This window comes from Arxiozyma heterogenica (assembly GCF_036370985.1).
Source record: "Arxiozyma heterogenica strain weizmannii chromosome Unknown scaffold_26, whole genome shotgun sequence".
Lineage (NCBI taxonomy): Eukaryota > Fungi > Ascomycota > Saccharomycetes > Saccharomycetales > Saccharomycetaceae > Arxiozyma > Arxiozyma heterogenica.
The window spans coordinates 349,278-374,194 of NW_027042679.1; the positions used below are offsets into that span (position 1 = coordinate 349,278).

At 31.6% G+C, this 24,917-nt stretch overlaps 10 protein-coding genes across 10 annotated transcripts; 6 read left to right on the top strand and 4 right to left on the bottom strand.

Moving 5' to 3' along the window:
- Positions 1 to 740: 740 nt before the first annotated feature.
- On the top strand, positions 741 to 1,694 carry PHO23 (Pho23p; the record flags this gene model as incomplete). Its single annotated transcript, XM_064859649.1, has 1 exon — positions 741 to 1,694. One exon carries the CDS (start codon positions 741 to 743, stop codon positions 1,692 to 1,694), a length of 954 nt encoding a protein of 317 aa, XP_064713605.1.
- Positions 1,695 to 2,934: 1,240 nt separating this feature from the next.
- On the bottom strand, positions 2,935 to 3,345 carry OST2 (dolichyl-diphosphooligosaccharide-protein glycotransferase; the record flags this gene model as incomplete). Its single annotated transcript, XM_064859650.1, has 1 exon — positions 2,935 to 3,345. The coding sequence occupies one exon, from the start codon at positions 3,343 to 3,345 to the stop codon at positions 2,935 to 2,937; it is 411 nt and encodes a 136-aa protein (XP_064713606.1).
- A 520-nt stretch (positions 3,346 to 3,865) lies between these two features.
- Positions 3,866 to 4,552, top strand: OCA1 (putative tyrosine protein phosphatase OCA1; the record flags this gene model as incomplete). The annotated part of the gene is made up of 1 exon (XM_064859651.1): positions 3,866 to 4,552. One exon carries the CDS (start codon positions 3,866 to 3,868, stop codon positions 4,550 to 4,552), a length of 687 nt encoding a protein of 228 aa, XP_064713607.1.
- A 1,970-nt stretch (positions 4,553 to 6,522) lies between these two features.
- AVT4 (Avt4p) lies at positions 6,523 to 8,929 on the bottom strand (the record flags this gene model as incomplete). Its single annotated transcript, XM_064859652.1, has 2 exons — positions 6,523 to 8,811; positions 8,909 to 8,929. The coding sequence occupies 2 exons, from the start codon at positions 8,927 to 8,929 to the stop codon at positions 6,523 to 6,525; spliced, it is 2,310 nt and encodes a 769-aa protein (XP_064713608.1).
- Positions 8,930 to 13,303: 4,374 nt separating this feature from the next.
- On the bottom strand, positions 13,304 to 13,732 carry POL1 (DNA-directed DNA polymerase alpha catalytic subunit POL1; the record flags this gene model as incomplete). Its single annotated transcript, XM_064859653.1, has 1 exon — positions 13,304 to 13,732. The coding sequence occupies one exon, from the start codon at positions 13,730 to 13,732 to the stop codon at positions 13,304 to 13,306; it is 429 nt and encodes a 142-aa protein (XP_064713609.1).
- A 1,123-nt stretch (positions 13,733 to 14,855) lies between these two features.
- On the top strand, positions 14,856 to 17,123 carry PWA37_003118 (Zn(II)2Cys6 transcription factor domain-containing protein; the record flags this gene model as incomplete). Its single annotated transcript, XM_064859654.1, has 1 exon — positions 14,856 to 17,123. The coding sequence occupies one exon, from the start codon at positions 14,856 to 14,858 to the stop codon at positions 17,121 to 17,123; it is 2,268 nt and encodes a 755-aa protein (XP_064713610.1).
- Positions 17,124 to 17,643: 520 nt separating this feature from the next.
- Positions 17,644 to 18,294, top strand: SEC22 (SNAP receptor SEC22; the record flags this gene model as incomplete). Its single annotated transcript, XM_064859655.1, has 1 exon — positions 17,644 to 18,294. One exon carries the CDS (start codon positions 17,644 to 17,646, stop codon positions 18,292 to 18,294), a length of 651 nt encoding a protein of 216 aa, XP_064713611.1.
- A 637-nt stretch (positions 18,295 to 18,931) lies between these two features.
- Positions 18,932 to 19,999, top strand: DCS1 (5'-(N(7)-methyl 5'-triphosphoguanosine)-(mRNA) diphosphatase; the record flags this gene model as incomplete). Its single annotated transcript, XM_064859656.1, has 1 exon — positions 18,932 to 19,999. The coding sequence occupies one exon, from the start codon at positions 18,932 to 18,934 to the stop codon at positions 19,997 to 19,999; it is 1,068 nt and encodes a 355-aa protein (XP_064713612.1).
- Positions 20,000 to 20,444: 445 nt separating this feature from the next.
- PWA37_003121 (Rab6 family protein) lies at positions 20,445 to 22,131 on the top strand (the record flags this gene model as incomplete). Its single annotated transcript, XM_064859657.1, has 2 exons — positions 20,445 to 20,638; positions 21,414 to 22,131. 2 exons carry the CDS (start codon positions 20,445 to 20,447, stop codon positions 22,129 to 22,131), a joined length of 912 nt encoding a protein of 303 aa, XP_064713613.1.
- A 119-nt stretch (positions 22,132 to 22,250) lies between these two features.
- On the bottom strand, positions 22,251 to 24,551 carry LCB5 (sphinganine kinase LCB5; the record flags this gene model as incomplete). The annotated part of the gene is made up of 1 exon (XM_064859658.1): positions 22,251 to 24,551. One exon carries the CDS (start codon positions 24,549 to 24,551, stop codon positions 22,251 to 22,253), a length of 2,301 nt encoding a protein of 766 aa, XP_064713614.1.
- Positions 24,552 to 24,917: the final 366 nt, after the last annotated feature.

Sequence of the window (24,917 nt, forward strand, 5' to 3'; positions counted from 1 at the left end):
AATTTTTTTTGTTTTTTATTTTTTTTTTTTTTTTTTTCGTGAAGTCGCGGCAGTCGGAAGTCGGAACTCGGCAAATCTCGCGATCCCGCGTTTGCCCGTTCTTTAAGGGTGTGTGGGTCTCTGGTTACATTGTTTTAGGTCGGAATAAATAGACGTGTGTGTGTGATTTTCGGAACTGGTCGGAGCTGATCGGAACAGTAATAATAACATCTATACACCACACACTTACAACATCTCTAGAATGTGCCCTAAGTTTTTTCTTTTTTTTTTCAATTTGACTACGTGTTGTTTGGAAAGACCTAAATTTCAATTCTTTCTTTTTCATTTTATTATTTTGGATTCATAACTCTTTTTCCGTATATAATGATAACATTCTACAATTGTTAGATTTTTTTTTTTTTACTTTTTTAATCTTAATTAGAAGAAAAAAATAATAAGACAGAATATGAATAAAAACAAGAATATGAATAAATGCAGGCAAGTAAAATAAAGATTCAACGAGGTAAATGACATATTTTATCCTGCATATTAGAAAACTTTGAATAAATGATAGAAAAAAAATGAAATAAACCCAAATAGAATAGTATAATAAGTTGTTACTTTAATATTATTATTCAATCCATATATATATATGTGTATGCGCATGTACATGTATATGTAAATATTTTGGTAAAATATTAGTTTATAACTTTCTGTTGTTGTTGCTTTGTTTGAGTTCAGATTTGTTATCATAGAGCAACATGTCAGCTCCAGCCAACTTATACCCTGGTTTAAATGATTTAGCTGATATCTTTGAAGAAATCCCCATAGAAATAATTAAATATCTTACCTTATTACATGAAATTGATGCAAAATGTACGAACGTATTACCCACTTTGTCTAGTTCAATAGATAAACTTCTAGATAATGATAATAAGGATAAACCAACATTAATGGAAATAAATACTTTATTGGAAGAACTCATGCCTTCATTGGAAGAAAAAATGCATGTTTCTTCGTTGATGTGTGAACTAATAAACACACTGGATAAGAGATTAGAATTGGCATACGAGGTTGCTATCAGAAATGAAGAGATTCCAAGTAGTGTTAGATTGGGTCTAGATAACCATCCTGCTATGCATCTGCATCATGAATTGATTCAATCTTTGAATAAACCATCTCATTCTCATAGAAATACAAGATCTACACAGAATACTAGAAGTGAAGCTAAGAAAGAAACACAGTCAAATAATAATAATAAAAAGGAAAAACAATCTTCATCACAAGATAATAATAAAAGAGGTACAACAAATACTTCTTCTTCCAATATTTCAAATAACAACAATAGTAGTCATAACACTGGTAGTGCCTCTGCCACGACATCTTCAAAACGGAGATCAAATAATAGTAACAGTAATAGTCACAGTAATGGCAGTAGTAATGCTAATTCCTCCACATCAAGACAACAAAAAGGCAATTCCAGGAATAATTCTAAATCAACAAACGATGTAGCAACGCCCACACTAAGGGTCAATGAATATGGGGAACCTGTCTATTGTTACTGTAATCAAGTAGCATATGGTGAAATGGTTGGATGTGATGGAGAAAACTGTGAGTTGGAATGGTTCCATTTACCATGCATAGGTTTGACCACATTGCCTAAGGGTAAATGGTATTGTGATACATGTAAAGCCAAAGTACGCCAATCACATTGAGGTAAATACAAATATTAGTACATATATTCATATACATATGTTTCATGATTATTATATAACGGTTTAGAAGATACCTATAATATTATCTTTATCATTTTCATCTGATACTCGTGTACATACATTGCTCATGTCTCAATCTATATATTATTTTGTACGTATTAATTTTTGAGAATGTAATCCTATTATAATTGCTAGCGACGGCAGTAGTGGTTTTGAATATTTTCTGTTAAGTAGCATATGGTAATTTAAATAAAGTTGGTAGGCAAATGTGATGCAATTACCAAAGGATTCTTATAGAAAAAAACAAATAACAATTGACATTCAAACCTATAGTAATACGTATTTTTGATACTGTTTGTTAGGCATAACGTTCTATGGAATGAGAACAACATATGAGAGGATCAGTAAAGACGGTGTCTGTTGGCTAACATATTAGTTAGCAAAAGTCCATTTCATGAATTAGCATTGTATACTCATTATTTTTGAAGACTTAAAAATGTAGAATGTATATCTATGACAATTGTGCCATTGGTCATATTAGTTGCGTGCTGATTTGGTCATGCTTATTAAAGAAATTAATGCATTTCTTATTGAGACATCTACCAAGAATGAGGTTGATGGAGAAAATATATATTATTTTATGCCTATACTGATTGAAACTAAGATTCTACAAAAAAATACAAAGAATTTATTGCAACCGTGATTTAAAAGGAGAATTAGATAAAAAAAACATGATTGATCTTTAACAACATGAACAAGATAAATATGGGTGCAGGAATGTCAATCTATTCAATTATCTTTAAAGTAGATTTTATAATGAAAATTTTAAGGTAAATCTACCAATTAATCTTAAAAGTGATAATATAGTGTCCAACTCTCTTTAAAATACTGAAAAGAATCAGAAGGAAAGAATGGTATGTGGTTAAATCTTAATCACAATAGTACAAGATCAACCAAGTGGAAAGTATTAGGCAGGCATACTACGGCACATAAGAACTTCACAAAAAGTCTGAAAAGTAAATAATAGGTTACGTTAAAAGAAAATAAGCAAACTGCTGGTAATAGCTATTGAATTATGGTATAATTTATATAGTATTAATTTTTTCTAGTTATCTATTTATTTTGAATAGATATTGTATATTTTCTAATAACATTCATATATAATTAAGACTGTAATAAATTGAATAAAAAAAATATTTTTATGGTAGTTGTAGCAGTGGTCTTAGTAATATATTATTTTCTAATTAATAAAATGTAAACAGATAAAATGAAGTATTAAACTAGCTACTATGAATTCACCAAAAGCTCTATTCTTAGAGATTCCTGGGAATGGATTCAAATATTGCATTCTGAAAGATATTAACAAAGCAAATTGGCCAACACATATTATAAACCCAGACAGAAATGCGTTGAATGGGAAGTTATCACGAATTAAACATAGGAAGGCAAATTGTATAACACCGATAATAACCAAAAATAGACAAAATATATCAATTAATTTCAATTTTGGATATTTATCAAGTGCATCCCAATACGATTTCATTGATACTCTATAAACATCTTGGAAATCATTCCAAATGGAATTGGATTTCTTGTTAGTTGCATTGGTAGATGTTTTGATAAAGTTAGCTGAAGAAGTATTAGCGGCCATGCTTTGTTTTATTTTAATAACTTATAGTTTAATGGAAATAATATGTGTTTGTTTATCAAGTTGTTAATTTAATTGTTTAACTATTGCAGTTCCTTTTTTCTATAAGCACTAGTCAGTTTGAGTAGTTTTTAGTTTAGATCACTCTACTAACATGAAAATGGGACTTGTGATGATTCTCGAAACTAACATAGTTATGTTTGCATTATAGCTTTCTTTAATGTTCTTGTTAAATTTGGTTCTTCTTTCTACTATATTTATCTTTTTTAGTTTCCTTTTTGGCTAAGATTTTTTTTTCCTTCAATCGTTAATTTAATGAAAAGACTTCAGTTCTCTTTAATTTTCGATCAAGTATTGAAAACAAATTCAAGAAGAAAGCAGAACGTTAGAAAGAATAGGCTTTACTTATGCCCTCTACTCTTAATCAATAGGTATGGGAGTAATCAAGTTAGTGAACAGCTGGACTGGGAAAGTATTGGAATAGCAGCACTTGAATAAATATTAGAACCAAAACAATATCTAAATGGATAATATTACTACAAAACTGAGAGAGGCTGAATTAGAAGATAAAGCAGAAGATATCGAATTAGAATACACCGATTCTAATGATTTTGATGAAGATAATTTATATATTAACGAAGAAACGGAAACAGGTAGAGAAAAAGTGGTTATATCGCATCCTCCACTTCAACGGATTGTACCTCCTTTAAATTTTTGTCCAGTAGAAAGGTATCTATATAGGTCGGGTCAGCCATCACCTGTAAATTTCCCATTTCTGTTAAATCTAAATCTAAAGACTATTATATGGCTAGCAAATGAAGAGCCACAGGATAACTTGCTTGAATTTTGTGATAATAATAATATCACATTACAATTTGCAGCTATTAACCCAGATGGCGGTGAAGATGACAACCCATGGGATGGATTAACTGAACATTCCATTATTAATGCTCTAAGGACTATAGTTTCTTCAGAGAATTACCCATTATTAGTCTGTTGTGGGATGGGCAGACACAGGACAGGTACTGTTATTGGTTGTTTAAGAAGAATTATGGGTTGGAATTTGGCTAGTGTATCTGAAGAATATAGAAGGTTCACTGGTAGCAGAGGTGGTAGAATTTTGGTAGAATTATTGATTGAAGCATTTGATACAAAATTGGTAGAAATTGATAAAGAGAAGGCTCCAGCTTGGTTACAAACGGCTCTATGACTTTCATAGTTTTTAATCTCCTCCCTTCTCCCTTCTTTTTCATCTATTGTTATTTATTCTTTTTGTTTGTACGTTTATTATTGATCAATTTATGTTGATCAATTGTTTTCTCTTGTTGTTCTTGTATGCATTTACGATTCACATAAAAACAAGAATATAGATGAAAATCTAAGTTCATCAAAAATAATACTGTATTAAAAATATATCATGATCCATTATGATAAAGTATTTTTGGTGTATAGATAATAGCAGGGTTGTGACAATTTAGGATATAAAGCTAATAGGGTAGTGGAATACATGAGAAGACATACTCATTCTTCACTTCTCTAGTTTGACACTTTTGTATGTGTATATAATGAGAAAGTTACAATAATTATTTGAGAATATTAAATACGTGATACATTTATATGGTCTAGAAGTCAATATAGCACATTAGGAGAAAGCATGAAAATTAATAAGGTATACACCTTTTAATAAACTCTACCTGGAACTGAAAAACTTGTTCATATCATGATTTTGAATAGCAAATTATGCAATATACATAAATTACAATAGTTTTAGCAGAAAAAAAAAATATGGTAAGTATCTTTAGAAAAAATTCAAGAAAGGACGTTACTAGTTTGTTTTACTATATCTTCTGTCGATTAAATTTGTAAATCTGTTTCAGAATTTTCTTTCAGAGCATTAAAGTATTATATATCTAAAAAATGTTTAATGGATGTAACTATTATAATCGAAGTATTGAAAAGGAAATAACTAAGTTCTGTTGAGTTTTTATATTACTCGATTTTTAAACCATTGGGATAATCTTTTTTTTTCTGAATACAATATTAGTGAAGGGATGGAAATGTCAAGAAAAGTATTCCAATAATGAGTAAAATAGTTTTACTGAAATAGAATATTCTAAAATAAAATAAATAAAAAAATGATATTTTAATAAATGCAAACAGTGAAATATTGATTATCATTTACATTTCAAGAAATGTTATCGGAACTATTTGATTAATATTTTGGTGTTCTTCAGGAAAAAATATTCAAGATAGATATACATAAAGCCAAGTATTTTCTCATTTCATATTTTTGTTTCATATACACTTTTTTGAACAATATTTTTTCTATAGTGTATATAAAGAAAAAGAAGGTAAATTTTATTGCAATTGTATAAACTGTTTATTATATAATAAATATGATTAAGAATAGGCCTAACTTACTCAATATATGCAAGCGTTAGTGCTCGATAATTTCAGAGGTAGGATATTTTTGGGACAAAAAATACATGACTTGCTCAAATTTTATATACGTAATATGGATTGTGTAAATGTATTTTTTTAATGAATTTCTATACCTCATTTTTTATCATAATAGCTACATCTACTTTTTGAATAACAGATTTAATGTTATTCATTTCTCAAAAAGTAGTAGTGTTGAAATAAAATGTTCTATAATGAAATAGATAGAACAATAAGATTTTAGCAGACACTAAACGATAAATTGTTGAGTAATAATTGTTGAGAGGTCACCAAAAGTTGTTGAGTTTGTTTATCAAATATCTTACTGTTCGTAGAGGAAAATGGCTTAATGTTAACATATATAAAGCCAAGGATTTCATCATACATTATTTTTACCTTATTTACAATCTTTGTATATTATTATTTCTATGCTGTACATAGAGAAAGAAAGTGAAGAACTTTATTATAATTTTGTATACTAAATCTGTTTAATATAAATTGAGAATGTTTACTATATATCCAATGAATACAGATGCTCATTCTCAACACTCCCACATGTATTGCACAAGTATTGAAATTAAAGAATAGTTGCTCACCCTAAGATAGATCTTAGAAGTGTAATATTAATTCATTGAACTTACAATAATTCACGTTTTCTATTTGAATATATATATATAAATTTCTATTTACAGCATAATACTGAATCACAAATTAAAAAGAGGCTACCAATAAATTCTTTATTTAACTAACAACTATACTTTGATAAGATGTGTACAACATACTAACAACACCGAAAAGAATCAGGAAGCAATCAAACCATATAATCATGTTAATTTGCCTTGCAGTAGTGTGGGTTGGTTTTTTTAAACCTCTAGTATAACAGCGTAGATGTACCATTGGTGGAACCACATATACTAAAGGTAAGCAACAAAATGATCCTACAATAGCAACTACTTTATCTAAGGAATTGATTCCAAAATATGCATATGTGGCCACTGACGATACGATAATAGACCTCATCAAATTTTTCCACCACTTAATCTTCCAATTCAATTTTCCAGAATACAATTGATATGGTACATTTAAAGATTCTTGACCTTTATTATTACCACTATATATCTTGAGAAAATTTGAGAAAAATTTATCTTCAATGATCTTGATTGCTGGAAACAATTGCAATGGTGTAGATAACATGATAGCCAAGGAATATAATAGCTGAATTATATTAACAAATATATTTTGTTGAGGTAAGTTCAATAAAATAACTGTCTCCACGTTTGATCCATAAATTAAATATCCTATAGAACCCATTGTAACAAACAATATTGTTACTACTGTTATAACTGATCTTAAAACCTTAGGAAAATGTTCAGGCTGTTTCATTGACTCTTGTATTTGTATAATCAATCCGATACCTTCAAAGGCAAAAATAGCTGTTCCAATAAATAAGGACCATCTTTCTGTGTTAACACCGTATATTATGTCAGTCATAGGTCTAAAAGATAAATCATAGATCCAATGATTCAGGAAAAAAATAACAATAATTATTAAACCAAACATAATACAAAAATTCGATATTAAAGCTGGAAGTGACAATTTTGAAACATTTCTAACAAATGATATTGGAATAAATATAATAAGCTGGAAAATCATTATATATGCTAAGTTGATATTGCGATAAAAAACATTTTCTACGAAAGCAGCTAAATTTTTACTTGTAAAAATCATATATGCACCAGCAAACCCAATTTGAGTGATACCTAAAGCGAATAAAATCAAAATTTTTAACCAATGCCCATACAACTTTAATCCAATATCTCCAAAAGAAGACACTTTTGTTATTTCCTTAGCCTTAACTAAAATATAATAACACCAGTATGAGTAAACACCAAAAAATATCAACATCCCAGTGCTGAATAAAAGACCACCATTGAAAAATGCCTTTGGTAAGAACAAGACTCCTGTTCCAATAAATGCTTTTAATAGTAACAAAAACGCCTTTCTATCAGATGCAGTTCCCCTAACAGCATGTATTTGTTCTTTCATAGTTTTGTTTGTTATTGGGACCACACTTCCTGTTTCTTCATCTATGGATTGGCCTATAGATTCAGGTAAGAAATCATCTTCAAAAGATTCACCAGCAAAATGACCATAGAGATATAAAAATTCCAAGAAGTTTCTTGTAAAAAAGGGGACATTTGTCAAATCATTACCAGATTCATTAACAACTTCGCAATCAGATTCAAATGATGGATCTATACTTCTCGTAATTTTCGGTATTGATCCATAAAAAACATCATTTTTACAGTTTAGGTCTGAATTAGTAGATGCTGATGCTTGTTCATTTCTGATCTTTTTAACAATATATTCCCTTCTGAACCCACCAGGCACATTTAAACCACTAGCAGTCGATTTCCTTCGATTTCTTTCTGATGTTAATTGTATATCTTCCAATGTCTTATATTTTTTGCTAGAACAAGATTGTGTCGCCAACTTATATATATCTCTTGTCATATCTCCAGCTGATCGTTGTAAATTTCTATCACCAATAAAGGTATCCGTATCTTTTTGCTGTAAAGAAGAAGAAGAAGAAGAAGAACCATTCGCATTATTAATATTTACCTTTTTCATATGATCTGACAAATAATTTTCCTTCACACTATTCAATATTTCTTTTCCCTCAACAGAATCACTAGTCTTAAAATTCGGTGAATGGATATCAATGAAAAGTGTAGCATCCATTCTTTTCGATTTGTGACCTATAGATAAAGGACCCCCATTTAAACCCATATCCATTGAGCCTTTTTGAGCAGAACCTCTTCTACTGACCAGCGATTGAGATATAAAATGATTCATACTTTTGTTACCCTTAAATCGAGGAACTTGGATATTCTGACTTTTCATTAATAGAGAATCCACATCCTCGTCTAATCTTCTCACAACTTTATCTCCACTATGCATGTCAGTTGATGAAACCATTTGTTTTTTTGGAAACATCGGAATGGCAAAATAGCAAAGCCTCAATATAATCTTTTTGCAAATTGATTACGAACAACAATCACTCCTTAGTCATATCGCTTCTTCATAAACCATGATATTCTTTTTATAAAACTATGTAGTAACATACACATGAAGTAGAAGTCTTCATGTATTGTGTTTGACTAGATCAAACAACTCATTTCTTATCTCTTTTCTATATAGAGAGCTGATATGAGAAACTAAGCAAAGACAAACACTGACAACCGAAAAAAAGAAGAGATGCCCCATTAACAAGTAAATAATAGAGAAAAAAGACGATAAAGATCATTATAACATACAAAATATCAGTACATGTGTATAAACCCAGAGTCTATCCATATACATATGAATATGCCGGAAATTATATAAAGAAAATGCCTATATTCAAAAAATATATCAATTATCCATCATAAAGTCAAATATACTACCCATATCAACGTAACGACGACCACAGTTATCTAAGTACTTCTCCACCACACCTCTATTGATGCTAAATAATTCTCTATTTTGTTCCACCAGTGCCAAAATTGTTGATTCTGATAACTTTTCTCTTGGGTAATCTGGTTCACCCTCATGGTACAAAGGCTTTAACACTTGTTTCTTGTTCTTCTCACAATCAAAAAGCGATTCAAAATATAACAGTTGGTTATACAACTTTTTATCTGTGTATCTATAACTCATGACACCAGTGCAACCTTCACGCAAGCAACGTTTGCCAAATACAGATATCTGTCTAGTCACATTACCACACGTGACATCATCACAGACCAACCAACCAGCATAATATAATGATATATGTGCTCTTATAGTCGATTCTAATTGACAACTCAATTGCAACGGAAGAAACAAATGATCACATTTCTTGCATTGAACACCATTATAAGTCACTTGGTAATGATTTGAAGCAACAATCCCACCAAATGGAAAGGATGCCATGCATTTCGGACAAGATAATTGCAGATTACTAGAATCCTTAAATCTTTCCATATCAGAAATCGTTGTCTCCAAAGGCTGTAAAACATTATTTCCAGACCCACCATTTTCATCATATCTTCTCAAATATTTTCTACTATCTAGACCTAATGCTTCACTCAAACGGATAACATTAAAACCTTCAATTCTTTCAAGTAATCTTTCGACAGGGGCAAATATTTGCTTTTCCAAGTAAAACTCTGGATCTGGCACTACTCCACTATCTTTTGCCATTACTTCATTCAAAGCATATGCCCTTTCTGCTGGATGTAAAGATGTTGATGATTTCAAATCATTTTTGTTTCTAGTTATTACATATGTAATAACCGTACCAGCTTTCACCAATCTACCAGCTTTTCTCATTCTTAATGCTACTTGAACAGCTGGCATAGTTTTACCACCAGGATATGCCGTAGGATCCTTTGAAAGTTTTGTATTTATCTTATATTTGTCAACCCTAATTTCATTCTTAATCATCTTAGACCTGATATCCTCTAGATAATCATATATTTCTTGTAATGATATTTCTGGATCTTTATCGGAAAGGATAGTATTTAATACATGACTGGATACTTCCTTTGAAAGTGGACAGTACTCACGACGTTTCATATCTAGGCCTTTAACTTCTAAGGCAACATGTTCACTACTGTCTTTATCCAAAGTCACATTTAAAGCAGCATACTTCTTCTTAGCATGCAGTAATAATCTTTTGAAAACATTATCAATATCAATTTCCAATAACCTATACCGTTCATTAACCAATTTTTTAAAGTTCTGACCTATTTTTATTGCCTCTTCATAACTTTGACACCCTGTATCAATCATAACAGAATCTGTATCACCGTAAACAACAACCAAGTTCATGCTTTCAGCTAATAGTCTTGTATTCATTAAAATTTCTCTACCTTTATTAGTGACAAGCATTGCCAATGGTTTAGCATAAAATCTACTGTTAACGTAACCTAAACAACCATACATAGAATTAGCAGTCAATTTTAGAGCCTGTTGTCTAATGTCACATTGGGCATACTTATGAGGATCCTTTTCATTCTTCATTATCTTTTTCACTTCACGACGACGCTCCACCAAAGTTGCTAATAATCTTGGCAAAACACCCTGTGCCTTATCTGACGATGGAATTTCTGGCAATTCATCTATATCGTTAGGATTCCTATCCACAGTGGTAAAACAAATATTAAATTCTTGAATAATAGAAGGATATAATGAGTTGAAGTCCATAACCAGCACATAATTCTTATGTAGACCTTTTTCTGGTTCAAAAACTAAACCACCTTGGTACTTAGCCTTTTTTGATGACGATAAAGTAGTAGATTCCAGATCATCAGATGTTTGGAATTGTTCTTGTTTCCTTTGTTCCTTCATCTTTCTAGTTTCTTTATCCGGCACAATATAACTATTTCTGGCAAATTCATGTAACAAAATATATTCATTTCTACCTGCTCTTGTACCACCTAATGTTTGTGACCAAGCATTACCAGCTAAATTAGTCAATTGTTTAGTTAACGATAACATTTGGATTCTAAACGATACTTCAGCAGTAATCATTGCATTTGTTACATTTTCTTGTAATGCTAAATTCATAGTATCAGCATCCTCTTGATATCTCTCATTTGCAAAATTAACATCCAAAGACTTATGTTCTTTACCACAGGTTATTTTATACATTTCACTTAACTCCCAACTTTGACATTTAGGTGTCAAAGATTGACCCATTTCATTAGCAATATCACATACTAATCTACCTGCAATTAATTCATGAATGAAAAATTGATTCATGGTAAAATGATTTTTACCAAATTTTTCTGGCCATTGTTTCCGTACACGTCTTCCTAAACAACTAAAAGCTGGGATATTTAAGTTGTGGCATCTATGAACTAGAATATCCAAATAAACTTTTTCTAATCTATGACCAATTAATATATCGGGATCAGATGCTCTAAGCATTGCACAAAAACATGAAAGAAGTGTTTTTTCATTGTTAAATAAACGTAATTCACCTGTTAATTTTTGTTTAGCCAACGTAGCTAATCCAACCGGATAGTTTGTTCCCTTTGGTGGCCTTACTAATGTAGTAATACTACTTGGCTTTAAATCTTCTGGAATTGGTGCATCTAAAGACACATTATCGTATCTAGCCAATGTTATAGCTACAATCTCTTGCTTGTTTTCTCTAGGATTCATCATTGTTTGAATAGCTAAGGATATACAACTTAGTGGTGGGACAGATTTAATGTCAAGAGGAATCACATCACGAGGTGAATCAACTGCGACTTCAATCGAACAATGTGAAGCGTTGGTCAAGGCGTCAAAATTACCATTTTTAATCTCTAACCAACAGGGGCCCATAATTTTGTTTTGCACCACAAAACTTTCAAATATATTGGTATTACCACCAAATACATGGCAAAACTTGTCACTAGAAAGTTCTGGTGGTATTAAATCGTAACTAGATTTTGGTGTATTATATGGTAATAAGACTTTCAAATATTCAGTTTCTTTAGGAATATCTGGTAATTCAAAGGCGTATTTCATCTTTTGTGGTTTCGCACGAATATTAGTTAACCCATACTTCTCCATTATGAGAGGGGTAATCTCTTCATAAACATCCATCGCAGAATACTCATCTCTTGGAAGGAAATAAAGTTCTCTGCAAAGGCCATTAATTTGAACCATTGCAGATACTAAATTATTATCCAATGTCTTTACTTTACCAAAAAGTATTAATGAATTGTTGACTTCTACACAGTCAAGCCAATACATTTGAAATGAATTTGTTTCTGGATTTACCACTTGTTCCTTAGAATATTTGTTTGAAAAATTTAGAGGCTCATTAGTAGAATAATGAAGTGTTTTAGTAGGTTTTGAAAGTGGGTTTTTAATAGAACAATTTGCTGGGGTACCTGGTGCCGTAACAAAAGGCGATGTATTTGGATTACTTCTTGAATTGAAATCTACCTTTCTTGTAGTATTTACACCCCTCATAGGTCTTCTTTTAAATATCAATTCATCATCACTATCACTATCAACATCAACTACATTTTTTGATAGTTCCTTATTAACGACTAAATGTGACTGCTTTGATTTAGCTGGTGGAAGATTCTTAGGCATTGTTGGAGAATTTTCCACATCTTTCATTAAATTACTTAAATTTTCAGCATCAGATTCTAAACCAATGTTAGCATCGGAAGTGTCAATTTTATCAACAATATTACGTCCTTTTAATGGCGATGAATCCAATTGAACTTCTCGTGCAGTAACCATACTAGAATTGTATATTTTAGGCTTCTTAGTAACAATATTGGACATACCTGAATTTATTTTAGTCGCATCCTCATCAACATTATGATTATGGATATTAGAATCGTTCAATTTTCTTTTTAAAGTTGGAGATGATGGTAATCGATTTACGGAAGAGGACCTAATGGTGGATATTGGTTGCGGTGTCATCTTATCAAATTCCCCTAAAATATCGTCAAAATCATCAATTGCCATAGCCTTTTTGTTAGTTGAATTATTCAAAGACAATGCTATATTTTTTTTTCCTCTGTTGTTGTTGTAGACGTAACATCTGTCCTATCACATTTCCTTCTTTATTGTCTTTATCTCTTTTTTTCGCTTTGCGTTTATTTATACTTGCATCCTTCATACCACTATTATCATCAAAATCCTCGAAATCTTCACTTGAATAATAATGTTCATTTTGCCAATCATCTTCCACACCTCTGTCAGCATATCCAACACCGTCGTCATCCACCACAAAATCATCCTGCAACAATTCTTGACGTCTTCTTCTCTTATATTCTACTTCATCTATTTCATCATATATTCTATCATCATCTTCCTCCCCGTCATTATTAATATTTTCATTACCTGAATGACGATGATCCTTCTTTGCAGCTTGGAGACGTCTCAATTTCTCCAATCTATCATTTCTACTCATTTTTGGACAAAAAAAAAATGGAAAGAACAATAATTTGTGACGCAAAATCTCTTAAATAATCTTTATATAGATAGATTAAAATAATCTTCCCAGTCTCTTACCTGTTATCTATTTCTATTTTTATAATTTTTTCCTGTGTGATGTGAAATCCTATCAACAAGTAATCATGCAACTTCAGATCATACCCAAATATGTGGAATTAAAACTTCAGAAAGGAACTTGTGCTTTATAACACTGTGTTTAATGAAAAGTAATCTACTGCTTTGAACTAAAGCTAAATCAGCTATATTGGTGATATCATTATTATGGTGATGATGATAGCTTCTGTTCTTCAATAAAACATTTACGCGTGTGCCTCTCCACAACTCCAAAAAACAAAAAAAAAAATGGTGTCAAAAAATTATCAAAAAGAGAAAGAAAAACGCGTAAAACCACAACATCCAGACACCATGTCTTTTTCTTCGTTTCCAAGATTTCAAAGAAAAAAAATGAATATAAAATATTTTCTTCAGTTTTTGTTTATAAAAGTAGGGTCAAGAGTATATAAATCTATAATTTCTGTTTAGCAAGCTATATAAAGTTAGGGTTAAAATACTGTATTTTGTTTTGAACTTGTGATGGACTTCGACGGAAATGAATTCCGTTCCGTGGAGTTTTTCTTTTTCCTTTATTTTTTTTTTAACATCTAGAAAACAATACAAGCAATTTGCTAACGCCATCGAGCATCTAAAACTTATGGAATAAACTTTTATCTCAAATAATACACAGATCCATATCCATGCAAGTGATCAGGCATTAAATGAATAGATTACGTGTGTGGATATCACATATTTTAACCTATATGCATCGGTGGAGATGTTATTTTAAACGTTTATCATCAAATTACTGTTTTGATGATCCTGTTTCCAATTACAATAAATTAAACAAAACTTCGCTTAATTCTTTTATAGATAAGATACCATTATTATTGTTATTCTTTCTATCTTACATCCTCTAACGTTCTCTTCCTCATTTATATTTTTTTTTTTGTCTCTATTATTGTTATTGTATACTTTTAATTAGATCAATTAAATAGTCAGATCAAGGCTAATAATATACTATCAAAGATAGGTGGATATTACAGATGGACAATACAAATAAACAGAAAAAAGATGAAGGCACAAAAAAAAGAAGGAAATTAGTCAAATCATGTTTGTTTTGTAGAAAAAGAAAATTGAAATGTAATAAGGCCAAACCAATGTGTCAACAATGTTCAGCTCGTAAATTTCCAACTTGTGTTTATCTATCTAATTTCAATTTTGATGTTGTCTCTGTAGATGAAATTTTTGATCAAAATCCAAATGTAAAGCTTTTAAATGAAATAATTGATTTAAAATCTCAATTAGATAGTCGTATGAATAGTCCAAATAATAATAATAATAATGATAATGACAATAGTGATAATAATAATACTCAAAATGATAATAACAATACCAACACTCAAAGTAGCTATACGTCTTTTAATATTATAAATTCAAAGACAATTAATCCACTTACAATTTTCAAAACTTCTCTTTGGAGAGACAATCATTTACAAATTTTTGGCCCAACCTCATGGAGAACCATACTGACTGCAGATGGTACCAAATTCCAACTTGAGTTCACTAATCTTTGGGATAAATTGAAACCTAAATGTACATCAGAATCTTTCCAGTGCCGGGATCTCTTTCTATCACCATTACAAACAGATGTTATGCACAAGATAGATGGAACTGTCACTGATATATCTCTAACTCAGTTAGTCTGTAATGATTTACCTAACTTTACGGAAATCAAAAAATGTCTAGATTCGTTCTTCGATGGTCCCTTACACGAATTGTTACAAATCTTGGATCCAAAGAAAACATGGAAGGATCTATATGAGTGTTTTATAGTTGATCAGAATTCGGACAGAGTCATTAATATGTATCCACCAGATGGTATCAATTTCTGTAAGATTGGAATCATATTGTCTATTATTGTACTTTGTACATATGATAATAATTCATGCATACCAGAGTCAATTATAAGATATTTCATTCAAGTTAATTCCATGAGATGTTTGGAGATAAATTTTACTGAAAATGCACAGTTCTTATTAATGTGTTGTTTCTTTAAGATTCATCATGGCGAATACTCCCGTTGGGATGGTTCACAAATATTGCATAAGATTTCTGAGACCTGTCAATGCTGTATTTCTTTAGGATTTGATAATGTCAGAAAATGGTATAGAAATAAAGAATCTATTGTTGGTGATTTAAAATATTTGGAGAATACAATGCTTTGCACACTTTTTGTTGATGTTTTCACATCTTTTGATGTTGGTAAACCAACTTTCATTTCAAATCAGATGTTATCAATGAATCTATTTGAACAAAATTTGAAATCCCATAGAGATGGATTTTTTGCGATGCCTAGAAATAGATTGTTTATAGATTTCATTAAATTGGCTAGAAAACATATTAACAACTTAAATTCTGTATCCAGCAATAATTACAATGGCAGTAACGATAATACTGAAGAAGATATTGATACTTATATTTTAGAACTACAGACTTTTCTTACTACGAATTTCCCCGACCTATCCAAGTATACAGCCTGGGGCATTATATTTTCGGTGGATCCATTTGAAATCATTATTCTTTCTAATACGTTATCGATGTTATTTAACTTCCATAACATTAAAAGGGCATTTTATAAAGACATTTCAATTAGTACCAAGAATGGAATGGTTAAATATGGTTTATTGACTACTTCATTATGTATCAATACTTTATTGTCCATGTTTGAAGCAGATAAAGTCGCGTACCCTGATATTATTGATGCAGGGACTCGATTATCACCATATCTAAATCTTTCTCTATCATTAATAAATTCGGCATTTATTAGAGTTGTGTCGGAATTTTACTCAGTGTTCATGGCAAGACTAACTTTACAAGAAAAAGGGTATGTCATATTAGATAACAAATGTGACCATGACGACTCTTCAACTGTTTCACTTGACGATAATCATATATCAATGGATAAATACTATTGTTTTACTTGTGTGATGCACCAATTTAGAAATATATTGGATCAGATGTTTTTACCTAAATGGGATCAACTCTACCAATTAATGAAGACTTCATACTCACTACATTCTCTGCTTGTGTTAGAACGCATGGCAAGACAGTTATTAGATCAAGGCTTAATGTCAAGAAAACAAGCAGAAACCCACTGGCAACAGCAGGGTTTGGATTTGAATGAGATCACTAGCGACTTATTGACCACATTTACCAATGAAGTATGGGATGGATATGCTGCGCATTCAAAGTCAATTTGGTCAATGACATCGGAAGAGTTATTGCATTTTGATGCAGACCAATCATCGTAGGGTCATAAACAAGTCACTGATACGTACCAGAAGTTTTAATATATCCATAAACAACACCTACATTGATCGATGGATCAAATAATCTAACTGATTATGAATATATGAGCCACTTCTATATATTCATAATGCACCACAGTGAGTGGAAAACAATAAAAATCAACCAAATAAAAAATTGTAAAAAATTAGAAGTATAAAAAAAAAATTAATAACAAAAAATAAAGCCAAAACCAAAACCGAAACAAAATGAGAACAAACAAACTGTTCGCTGTTTGATGCATTGAAATAACGTAACCTTCAATCATATTGTAAAGATTAAAAAATATCATTTGGGTTGTTTATAGAGACTTGTAGATAATCAGCAATAAAGGAAAATAATAATTGAGACTAATAGATACCCTCTATCTTCTCCCTTCATCTTTATAAAAAATACATACAAATACACACACACGAAAACACACACACAAATATATATATATACAATTTCCATATACTTATAAACCCAGTATCAAGAAAGATAAGAATGATCAAATCCACATTACTTTATAGGGACGATGGTCTACCACTATGTATGTCTGTAGATGATGATGACAACAGTCCAGCATTAAATGAACAAAAAAAGTATGTAAAGTTGATAGTGTCCCGGATGACACCTCAATCAGCCAATGAAGCTACGTTAGAAAGTAATGGAAGTTATGAGATTAGCTATATACGTAAAGACGTTGTTTGTTATTTTGTAATTTGCGAGTCTGGTTATCCACGTAATTTGGCATTCTCATATTTAAACGATATTGCGGAAGAGTTTCAGCATTCATACGGTAATGAATACAACAAACCTACTCTAAGACCATATGCGTTTGTATCCTTTGATACTTTCTTACAACGAACTAAACAATCCTATAGTAATAAGAAAGTCCAGGACAATCTAGATCAATTGAACCAAGAGTTGGTGGGTGTGAAGCAGATTATGTCTAAAAATATAGAAGATTTATTGTATAGAGGTGATTCCTTAGATAGAATGAGTGATATGAGTGCATCTTTAAAAGAATCGTCCAAGAAATATAGACGTTCTGCTCAAAGAATTAACTATGAATTGTTACTGAAACAGTATGCTCCTATTGCATTATTATCCTTTTTCTTCGTGTTCTTAGTATATTGGGTATTTTTGAGATAAATCCAGCAACCATAGGTAATATAAACAAAAATAAGAGAAAAGAGAAGAAGAAAAAAAGAAGAAAAAGAATATATACAGCATAGAAGAGCAATATACATACTCATAAACCGATTCAATAATAATAATAATAATAATAGTTTTGAACCAAATTGAAATGATCCTTTAATTCCACTCTTTCCTTTTATTGTTTGAATCCAACACACAACACGCGTTTATATATATATATATATATGTATATGTATATATGTATGTATATATGTATAATTGTATACTATATGAATCTATCACCACCTTTTAATCCACCCAATACATCTCTCTTCTTGTTTCTCTTTAGTGAGAGTTCAAGCAGTTTATGGAAGGTTGCTTGATATTTGGGAATTAAATGTGTATGTATGTATGGGTGTTGTTGCAGACTCATGTTTGTTCTTTATAGGATGCAACACTACTTAAAGGCAAACAAAAAACTTCATTTCGAGCTTTGCTTATCTTAGAGACACGCGATACTAAAATGGAGTATACATATATATGCTTATATACTTGAATATTTGAAACTTTGCACAACCACGACCAGATATCTACCCATCTATTTGTCTATTTATCTGTCTATAAAAGAGCTAGCCAATTTTTCCATACAAAAATGTTAGAACAACAACAACAACAACAACCAAATGGTCAGGAGAAACCCACATTTTCTCAATTAGTTAAAAGATTCCGGTTTATTAGAGTGTTAAATTCAAATCCACAGAGTAAGGTCCTTTCCCTCTTAGGTACAATAGACTCACAAGATGCCATAATCACATTGGAGAAAACCCATTTTACCGTCAATGAATCTGGGGAAGTAAATTGCGACAATGAAGCTCTGAACACAGGAACGGATATGGTAGATGACCGCTCGTTAAGTATTGAGGATATTGAACACTTGAAAGAGATCACATGCAACGATATATATTATTGGGGGTTAACTATGTTGAGACAAGATCTAGATACCAACCCAACCGCCAAACTGAATCTGATCTGGCCAGCTACCCCGGTACACATTAAGAAGTATGAACAACAGAATTTTCATCTTATTAAAGAGACACCGGAGATCTACTCCAGAATTGTCAAGCCTTACATTGAAGAGATGTGCGAGCCCGGTAGACTAAAATGGGTTCATAATATTTTGTATGAAGGCGCAGAATCTGAGAGGGTTGTGTACAAGGATTATGACTGTGACAACCGAGATCAAGGGTTTATCATATTACCAGATATGAAATGGGATGGAGTCAATATGGACTCATTATATTTGGTGGCTATTGTTTATAGAGATGATATTAAATCCCTACGTGATTTGAAGCCAAAACACCAAGATTGGTTGAAGGACATAATGAAGAGAATTAAATCTGTGGTTCCATCATGTTACAATTATATGATCCACCCTGATGAGTTAAGGATTTTCATCCATTACCAACCTTCATATTATCATTTTCACATCCACATTGTGAATGTGAAACATCAAGGGTTGGGCAACGGTATCTCCGCTGGTAAGGCGATACTGTTGGAGGATGCGATCGAAAGTTTAAATTATTTGGGACCTCAAGGGTTTGAATGCCGTACTTTGAATTATGTTATTGGAGAAAACCATGACCTTTGGAAACGTGGTTTGCAGGAAGAGGTTAAGAAACAGTTAAAGGAAGATGGAATTCCCTTTGGGCCAAGCTACTAATATGCAACGATTAACCTAAACAGAAACTACCGTTTATATAACACAGCATTCTATTATATATATATGTGTGTGTGTGTGTGTGTGTATCTTTCTCTCCCTGTCGTTAATCTCACTTTCTAATAATGTTTGAGTGTATCGTGAGTAGTGAGTAAGAAGACACTATAAAGAAAGTGAGCACGTGACCAAAACATTCTTGAGATGAACACAACAAATAAAAAAATATACAGGAAAAAGAAAAAAGAAAAAAATAAAATCTTTCTTGTTTGTATTATTTGCTCACTTAAACCACAGGCATCACAATTCTGATTGTTAGACGTACGATGTTGGACTTAAGGACAATTTCCTTCTTCTCCACCCTTTCCCCCTCCTTATCTTTCTTTCTGTACTAGACGTAATCTTATACAACACAACAAATCAACTAGCATATACAAAAAAAAAAAGAAAAATGTCTGGTCGTCAAGGTGGTAAACTAAAACCTCTGAAACAAAAGAAGAAACAGAACCAGGATTTAGATCCAGAAGACATTGCCTTCAAACAAAAACAAAAAGCCGACGCCGCAGCCAAGAAGGCCATGATGGCCAACATCAAAGCTGGTAAACCTCTGGTTGGTGGTGGTATCAAGAAATCTGGTAAGAAATAGTTGTAGCTGGTTTCCTACTTTATACAGTTACTTAATTAATTATTTATTTATTGTCCACCTCCACTTCCACTTTTAATCGTGCAACTATATAACCAACCAACTGTTCATCCATTTATATACTTGCATACGTATAACTTTCGCCTCCATATGCAGCCAAAATTTATATGTATATGTATATGTATATCTGTAGATATATAGCACACTAAGAACCATACTCCTCGCATAACAAACATTCCCTCCTACCTCTTTACTCTCTTTCTTTCTTTCATGCTTTTGCTGTTTTCTCCTGCAGAAAATTCTCGAAGATATCGATCTATCGACGTCGTCTTTCGCAGTTTCCTATTCCTACAGCTGGAAAAAAAAAAGGAACATATGAAAAAATTTCAATATTTCATCACTTCATAATCAAACAATCTTGCATGAGTGAGATCGTTTACATCCTTAATGTTTTTCAGATATTCTTGTCAAAGACATTTATATTGGATGTATCTCTCATATATGACATAATTTAATTGATAGACAACATTATAACTGATATCTACTCTCATCTTCCACACTTCTCTCTTCCCGTTTTCTGTAGTTCACACATAGTGGTCCTTTCATCTTTCACTATATTTCAAACTTGTAAGTGACACAGATAAACTAAACTACAATACTCCCTGTCCCATCTTTTTCTTTTCAAACAGATACATATTATCCACGTGCACTTTTTCCTCCCTTTTATTTCAACAGCTTCTATCTGAAGACTATATTTTGGTTACATTGAAATATGAGTAACACAACATCTCAAACAAGAAAAAACAATAAGTCGCTAAGTAAATATAAAATTGTCTTTCTGGGTGAACAAGGTGTAGGCAAGACTTCCCTTATCACACGGTTCATGTACGACACATTTGACGATCACTACCAGGCCACCATAGGGATAGATTTCCTATCGAAGACTATGTACCTGGACGACAAGACTATAAGGTTGCAACTATGGGATACAGCAGGGCAGGAACGGTTTCGATCCTTGATTCCCTCCTATATAAGGGATTCGAGAGTAGCCATTGTGGTCTATGATATTACAAAAAAAAAATCTTTTGAATTCATTGATAAATGGATCGAAGACGTTAGAAACGAACGTGGGGAAGATAATGTCATTCTTTGTGTAGTAGGTAATAAAAGCGATTTAAGTGATGAGAGGCAGGTGTCCACTGAAGAAGGTGAAAAGAAAGCAGAATTGTTAGGCGCCAATATCTTCATGGAAACATCAACAAAAGTCGGGTACAACGTCAAAAATCTATTCAAAAAAATCGCTAAATCCTTACCAGAATTCCAAGATGATAACAACAATAACAGCAATAACAACGGCAACAACAATAATGATAGTAACAACGATGCTATTTTAGATGAATCATTATCCAATACTCATGATAAAAGTACAGGAATTATTGATATATCTACATCTCAAAATGAAAATATAGACCAGAATGGTTCCTGTCAATGTTAATCGTCATAACTATCATCATTATTAAACACATACACAATAATATATATATATACTACCATATGTTTTACACACATACATATATACGTTCTTTGAAATGAACATAATGGCTATTCCTTCGGTCACATTATATCAAATTCTGTATCGACAAATTGACCTTTTCTTAAAAGAAATTTACATAACTTCGGTATAACTTCCACTTGTATAGTCTCTAAGGGGAATTTTTCACCATCAATAGACAATAAACCTGAGTCTTTATTCATACTATTATCATCATATTCAGTTTCATTAGAATCTGAACTGCACTCACCTAAGTCTTTATCTTTATTCTTATCTTTATATTTATTCTTTCCTTTACTTTTATTGCTTTCTTCTTCTTCTTGTCGTGGTACTAATCGATATGCATATATTTTGGAATGAATCACTTCCGGTTGTAAAACATGCGATCCCTTATCTAAGGCTAACAGGATAGGCACCATTCTAGTGAACGGAGTACGTGCATCTGTTAATACCATATCCATAACACCATCGCTAGGTAATGCAGCAGGGAAAAATTTCGTATCTGCTGCCACGTATGGCATCTTTCCTGTATAAAAAATACCAAGATTGCTTGTCAACTTGGGATCTACACGTTCCCAATCTGAAGGTATTTTTTGATCTAATGGATATTTGATTTTAAACATATCTTCAGTGATAAAATTGTCAATATCATAATTATTGCTATTACCATTACTATCGCTACCATCATCACCAACATCCATATTCAATTGTAAACCAGTATTATCTAAATTACTATTATCACTGATATTGTTGTATGTTAAATTACGTCTTGCCGATACTTCATTAAGATAATGTGACTTTAAATCATTTTTACCTCTAGTAAAATATTTTACGTAAAGATCACATGGATATTTTTTTCTCTGTAAAATATTGAATGCAACACCTAATTCAAACCTTGCAGGACCTAACCATCTAATAAATTCTGTGTTAATATCTGATTCTGCAATGATCCCATATGCTTGACTTAAAAATGATAGTATGCAATGTCCAGCCTTGCAAGAAGGTCGTGATATACGCATAATATCACACCGAGTCTCCACGGATTTGATCAAAAACAATGTTGCATACGATGGATTATTTGTCCAATGACATGATACACTCATTGCATTACCTGATCCACAAGGTATCTGTGTGATTGCTATTTTATTAAAAGCCCGAACCCTATCTGGTCTTTTGTAGAGTCCGTTTATTACTTCATGCGGTATACCGTCACCTGATGCACATGCTATCGTATCATATTTATCTATGTCTATATTCTGTACAATGTCGCTCCCATGGTCTTTATATTTAATATATTGAATGTCAAATGTAAATCCACTTGCCATTAATAATTTTTTGCTCTTTCTCATAAATATTTTTTTAGCATTGCCTTTACCACCATAGGGATTAATAAGAACAAGAATATTACGTTTCCTTTTACTATTCTTATAACTTCTTTGTAAAATCTTTTCAACAATATCAGTTTCATCACCTCCATTGTCATCATTGCTGTTATTAGCACCATCATCAATCAACAAAGTCAATCTTTTAGGTACTACATCTTGTCTTCTTGGCTTTGCAAAAGAAATCTCGACTAAATGAAGATTTGGATTCTTTTTTATTACATTTTCAATTTGCTCAAGACTATCATTACTATTAACACTATTGCTACGTGTGTTATTTTTATGAAATTGTAAACTTTGAATATCAACATATTTAGCATTTAAAATCATTTCATATAGTATAACAGTATTCGTAGGAATTTGTCCATTAACTGATCCATAATGATATTTTCTCTTGTTTCTTCCGTTGGCATTTGAATCATTATTCATTGTAGTAGTTGTATTTGTAGTATCAACTGACAATTGGGACACACTATCACTCAGACAAGTGACACAACTAATCATAGATCTTGTTTCCATACATGAATCTGTATCAGACATTGAACCATTTGAAAAACTGGTTCTACTACTAGATATGCTTTTCCGTCCCTCAGGTAAAAGAATGTTAGCATAATCTTCATATTCATAAGATCTAGGTTTTCTAGATTTTATCTGTATTCCATCATCTGTTAGTATCGCCAAAGATATAGGACCATCGTCATCTGAACCATGCTTCCCTCTTCCATGATTATTTTTATGATTATCCTTATGTTTTTTTGGTTTTTGTGTCCTTCTGTTTGTGACTCCCAAACGATCAACTCTTCTATCAATTTTGAGTAATGATTCATCTCGTCCTTCGTTCCTCAAATCAGATGATTTCTTGGATATCAAAGCACGAGGTTTACTACTTTTCAATAACTTCTGCATTAATTTCCTCTTATAGGTTTTAATTGGTTTCTTAACTTTATCTTCATTAATGGGAACAGAATTTGCAGTATACATGGAGCTAGAGGATGAAGTAGATGAAGTTGAGATGGACGATATAAGAGAAGTAGAAGAAGAAACATTTAATAATGAAAGAGATAAAGGGTCAGGTTGAGTTGAATAACTGTCATTTATCGAATGAGATGTTATTGATTCCTGTTGTAAGGTTGTCAAAGACACTACTTCTACAGAGTCGTTATTTGACTTATGCGAGCTAAATTTAGAGAGAACCACAGTGCTTCCCCCTTTGTCAGTATCAACGGATAAAAATTCCTCATCTTCTGGGTAATCCTCATCTTCTGGATAACTTCTATTTCTCCTTAATAAATTGCTTTTCTTAAGCAATTCTTTACTATTAATTAGTTGCTTCAATTTGACAGATTA